The sequence below is a fragment of the Gordionus sp. m RMFG-2023 genome, chromosome 3 (genome assembly GCF_954871325.1).
Source record: "Gordionus sp. m RMFG-2023 chromosome 3, tfGorSpeb1-WG-v2, whole genome shotgun sequence".
NCBI classification, from domain to species: domain Eukaryota; kingdom Metazoa; phylum Nematomorpha; class Gordioida; order Chordodea; family Parachordodidae; genus Gordionus; species Gordionus sp. m RMFG-2023.
This window is the reverse complement of record NC_088777.1, coordinates 23,934,736-23,940,735: the sequence shown is the minus strand read 5'-3', so window position 1 is coordinate 23,940,735 and position 6,000 is coordinate 23,934,736. Positions and strand designations below refer to the sequence as shown.

General features: G+C 24.9%; 1 protein-coding gene across 1 annotated transcript in view; it reads left to right on the top strand.

The window, feature by feature from the left end:
• Positions 1-658: 658 nt before the first annotated feature.
• Positions 659-6,000, top strand: part of LOC135927338 (uncharacterized) — a 44,484-nt gene continuing 39,142 nt past the window's right edge. Inside the window, exons 1-2 of the mRNA XM_065463304.1 lie at positions 659-795; positions 837-927. Coding sequence (XP_065319376.1) covers positions 718-795; positions 837-927 — 169 coding nt within the window. The 5' untranslated portion in view covers positions 659-717. The remainder of the gene's footprint in view (positions 796-836; positions 928-6,000) is intronic.

Genomic DNA, 6,000 nt, shown 5'->3' with positions numbered 1-6,000 from the left:
AGATTGTCGAAATATTTTATTTAGATAGATAGTTGTTGTTAATTTTATTGTTATCTCAAGATCCAGTTCAATTTTTTAAATTTATCATTTCCATGATATATTTGTATAATTTTTATAATCTGACCACATATCCATATGAAACATAGATTTGTGTCTTATCAAATAAAACATTATTATACATAAATTATAAAATATAGTTACAAAAATATAATTATTTTTGTAATTTGCCAAGTTGTATTAGGTGTAGTAATAAATCATTTTAAATAGAATGGTAAAAGCTAATATCTAAAAGTAATTGTATTAAAAATATAATTGCAGGTATTTCTATATTAACCCTCTACCCCCCCCTTCCACCTAAGCAAAAAAGGAAACTCAAATCATAGCATAAAAAGGAAATATAAATTAAAAATACTTTAAAAAAAAGGAAAATTAAAAATAAAATAAAATAAGTAACATTGGAAATCCAAATTAGCAAAAAAACCAAAATTATAAAAAAGGAAATACAAATTTTGACATACTATTCCCAATCTCAATATATAATAAAAAATAACGAGGATTTTCTTTACGTTTTCAATAAAAATAAATAAATAATATATATATGATTTTTTAATCTTGATAATTTTCCAATTTTATTTCTAACGAACTATATTTTATGGAACATAAATTTACACTAATTTAGAAATTCTATAAAACTATTTTATCTTTTTCTTTATCATAATGAGTGGTGAATTAGAAGATAATTTGAATCAAACTTTGCAAGCATTGATATCCTATATCCCAGAATTAAATAAACAAGTAAATAAATTAATTTATGTTGTGTAATTGTATTAAACAAGGGTAAAGGTGTGATAGATGATAAATTGATATTGAGACAATCATTACATTATCTTAAATATTTACAAGGCGGCTCATCCGTTATTGATACAGGTTTGTAAACTTTCATTATTTTTTAAAACATAGCCCTAATATAATTTAAATTATTTTTGGCCTGATCCGATCCCGATTTTTATTTTTCATTATTTTACGGTGGAATTTTTAAAATTAGTTAAATAATTTTGCTGTAATTTGCAAATTGTTTCAAATGGAAATTGTAAACATGAGCTGCAAATGAATTAACGATCCATTATAAGATTTCCCCACTAATTTATAAATAAAAATGATTAGTCCAGATTGAATTAAATTTTTTTTATTTAAGTCCAACAATCTTTATAAATTTTAAGCTCAGTCTGGATTTTTATAATCATATACTTCTCGTTCCGGGACGGTGTAACATTTTTTAATGTAATCATTTTGACATAAAACTTTATAAAAAATTTATGCAGAAAACTGAGTCGAAGTCGAAAATAACGATCCAGATTTTAGATCAAGGTCATGCTTTCGGCTTCAACTCGGGTCGAGGTCAAAAAATGATCCAAACTTTGAGTCGGAGTCGAAAAAATCGACCAGTTGGTTTAAGGTTAGAAAAAAGACCCAAACTTTAAGTCTATTAGAGCCTACTCGACTTAGCCGATTAACTACTACATTTCAATGACTATACTTACTATTGATATTTTATATCGAAAGTATTTTATATTTTTCCTAAAATATCGTTATTTATTTTTAGCTTTCCCTGTAACCTGTATTTATTTTTGTATGGTTTCTTCTATCATAAATGTCAGAATGACAGGTAAATCAGAAATTTCCTTTTTATTTGATGGTGGGTGAATTAGAAATTCATTTATTTTATGAGAATTAAAAAGTTACCTTTATTTTAATGAGATAATTCCGAAAATTTCTATTATTTTGATAAAATATTGAATGAAGTATGTATATAGAATCTTCAAATTCAATATGAACAAATAATTGAAACATATTTATAATTATGCATTTTTAAGATATTGTAATTTATGATCTATCATTTTTAATCTTGCAGTGTGTGAGTTTTATAGGGCAACAAAGGCGTCCATTATCAAAGGAGAAATTTTCGATTCACCCGACATTCTTGACGGGCTACTATCCACTAATAATAATCGTGTAATAAAATATATTTTCATTGGCACATCCATTTATATAAAAATAACTATTGCTTTGTATATTATAATTTTACGAGGATGAGTGAGATTAGTTGTTTTTTTCAGGGATGTGAAATAAAGGGATGTTAAATCGGACCATGAGCCCTAATGTTTTTGCTGAACCAGAACTCCAACCCGAACCATTTTTAGAAGTTGAGGGTTCAAGGTAACGAAAAAATATTTTAAAAAATTTCTTAAGGCTCTGTCCTAAATATATTGAAAAAAACCTCAAAATTTATAAATTTCGCAAATTAATAAAATTATAAAACATGTCCAAAATCTTTCTTTAATTAATATAAGCCTGTGTCCTAAATATAAAAATATAAAAAATTAATTTATTAATTTTCAAGAAAAAAATAACCTATTTTTAATGTAAAAATAAAATAGTGTTTAAATCTTACAAACTTTTTTTTTAAAAAAAATAAAAATAAATTTATTTGAATAAAAAATTTTTCAAAATTTATTTATTTGAGTAATTTTTGTAAAAAAAAACTAGTAAGTAATAAAGTATATTCTTTTTCGTATTTTATTCTTGTTTTTTTTGTTTCATATTTTTCGTTTTTTTATAAAAATAATGGAAGATTTCGGACATTCATAATTTTATTAATTTGCAAAAATTTATAAATTTTGAGGATTTTTTAAGATATATTTAAGACAGCCTAAATTTTGTAAAAATAAAAAATTAAAAAAAACGAAAAGAAAAAAAATAAAAATAAAATACATGATATGTGATGAAGGTTTCGCCCTCTAATTGTGAATACAATACTACGCTAGGTTTTTCTCAAATCTATAAAACTGGATATTTACTATAGGAGGGAAAAAATGAGGAGCCCTTCACACGTTTGTGGGGAAGCCGCACGTACTTATAAACGTAATAGTCAGAACTATTACTTAAACGTCCATAAGCTAATATAAAAAGAGTTGGGAAAACAAAAGCTTATACCCGAGAATTGCACATACTTTATGGGGTAGGGTAAGGGCTGATTTTAATTTAGCTATGTTAAATAAGAAAATTCTGTTGATGTTAGCATTTTAATAAATTTAAAGTCTTATTGTCGTTTTGACCATATAAAACATATATAATTAAATAAATATTTAATAATTTCTTAAACTCGCTATTCCCATTGAAATTCATAATTCAATTTGTTACCTTATAATTTTGCTATCCCATTGAAATTCCCAGTCCATTTTCCACACGGATTATAAGTGAATCAATTTGCAATTTTAATTATAGATGGTGTAGAAAAAGTAGATTTTTTGATCTTGGTAGTATCCATTTGCATCGGAAACTGAACCCCAAAAATTCATCATAAAAATAATAATATATTTAATATAGTTTATTTATTTATTTTCATTAAAGTTTCGACGTGAATTTAATTATTTGATGTTTTGGACACAGCTTTAATAAATTTTTATATATTTTTTGATCGTCCTCTTTTTTTTTCTGATAGGCCTATTTTTTTCTGGCGGCCTCGAATATTGGCATTTTCTTGCCGCTTTATACATGATAATATTTATAAAGTTTCGATTTCGTTCCAGTGATCTTTAGTTAAGTTGTTATTATTACACTCTGTTAGCCATATAAAAGATGTCTTAACGATGATTATTAACAAAATAAGAGAATTGCTATTTTTAGATTTATTTAAGTCATAATATTTAAGAATAAATACACTGAATAAATTTCTTTAAAAAATAAAATTTTTATATATATGGGTAAAAATGCAAATCTAATTTTATATATATTAGAAAAGTGGGATAATTTTTGTTTTCTAGCGGAGTAAAAATACTGACCATAAGATTAAATTCTAAATTGATTGGTCTTAAATTAAATTTTTAGTAAAATTTGTGAGCAAAAAGAGAGGCGATTTAAAAATCGTTTTTTAGATATTTTCTGACAAGAAAGATATTTGATATAATTTGCCTGAAAACGATAAAACGACGTCTAATTTTTCTAATTTTTTGCTCCCATTCATACTTATTGGCCGGTGGTTTTGTAAATAAATGTTTTTAACATGACGTGGTGTAATTACTATAAGAATTTTGAACCCCATGTTCCGATTCCTCAATTGTTGAAAGCAATTTTCAAAGCTCGTAAAAAGAAATAAATGGAGATTGGAACGGATTTGACACCGAGACATCATTAGCTAATTTTTGATGATTTCAGGCCGATTGATTTTGGTAGAATTTTGCATTAAAAATTCTTTTATTGTTTTGAATTTATCTAAAAAATCTGTTAGAGATTTCTGACATCTTTATATAAAGCGTTTGAGTAACGGTAACGCAAAACGTTACTCGTTACTTTAAATTTTTTCTTAAAAAATATTAAGAAAAGAAAAACATGTTTTATTGTACTATAAAATTACTTTTATTTATTTTTTAATAAAAATAATTTAAGCCGAGTTTTTAATTCATATTAAACACCATTCCTTCATTTTTATTTTAAATTCTCGTTGTTAAATTTTTAGTCGAATGTTAATCTAATTAATTTTCAATCAAAATTCAAAGTAAATGTTAATAATACTATTATTCTATTTTATAATTTATTTTAAGAATATTATGTCCATTGTACTTACTTTTTTAGATGAAGATGATTTAACCCTTCCCTGGCCCCAATTTGAAACATATTTTACAACAATAAAGAAAATTGAGGGTACAAAGTCTTCACTTTGTGGTAAATTATGTCCCAACGCAAATATTTCAACCTCAATGTCAGCAGTTCAAACTTAAAAAAGCATATGAAGGTAAGGTGAATTAATATATTATTATTTTAAACATTACTTTAATAATAAAATATTAAATCATGGGTACTATAAAATAACCATTAAAAGAAGTATTCTTTCATAATATTTTGAAGAGCTTAATCATGAATTTAAAATAAATTAAATTATACTTTAGTATAATATTTTGAAGAGCTTAATCATGAATTTAAAATAAATTAAATTATACTTTAGTATAGGTCTGGGAACAAAGATTAAAAAGTCAAGATTAACAAAATATTGGTAAACAATATCTTCTATTACTTGTCTTAGTAATACTATTGGTTTAACTTCAAATTGTTATTAAATTTAAAAAATAAAATATTGATTTAAAAAAATTTTGTTTAAATAAATATGCTTGAAAGAAAGTAGCAATCCAGAATCAGTTGGAATTAAATTTTTTCTAAGAATTATAGGAAGATAGGGAAAAGAAATATAGAAAGAAGCAGGAGAAAAGGAACTGGGAAAGTGAAGGAAAAAAGAAAGATAGGAAAGAAAACGGGGTAATGGAAAGTGAAATAAAAAATAGAAAAAAAGGGAAAGTGAAATAAAAAATAGAAAAAAAGAAAAGTGAAAGAAAAAATAGATTAAAAGGGAAAATTGAAAGAAAATGAAAATGAAAAGGAAAGAAAAAGGGTAAGGAAAAGAAAGAGCAAGGAAAAGAAAAAGGGATAGGAGGAAAAAAATCTAAAGGGAAAAAAAGATATGAGAAGGAAAAGAAAATGGGAAAATAGAAAGGCTGGAAAGGAGGGAAAGAGAAGAAAAAAAGTAAAGGAAAGGGGGAAAAAAAAGGTTGTGATGAAAATAAAAAAGGGGGGGGGAGGTAGAATTGTTAAAAATCTGATCTAGGTCGATTTTTAAAACAACCCAATTATTTTAGCCAATGGCAAAAATGTTTGCACCAACATTTTGCCAAATCTCGAGGCTTATATAATATTATTTTGTCTAAAATAATAATAGGGTCATTTTTGTAAATCGACTCAAATCAAAATTTTAATAACCCTATAAAAATTGAAAGGTAAAGAAAAATGGTAGAAAAGGAATAGAGAAAGGGAAAAGATAAAAGGAAGAAGAAGGAAAGAATAAACAACTTATTATTTTTATTGAAATAAAACTTGTAGAGGAGTCAGCTAGTATTGATACCCTTTAGAGAGCATATCCAGTGTAGTAGATTAATATCGACAGTTTGGAAA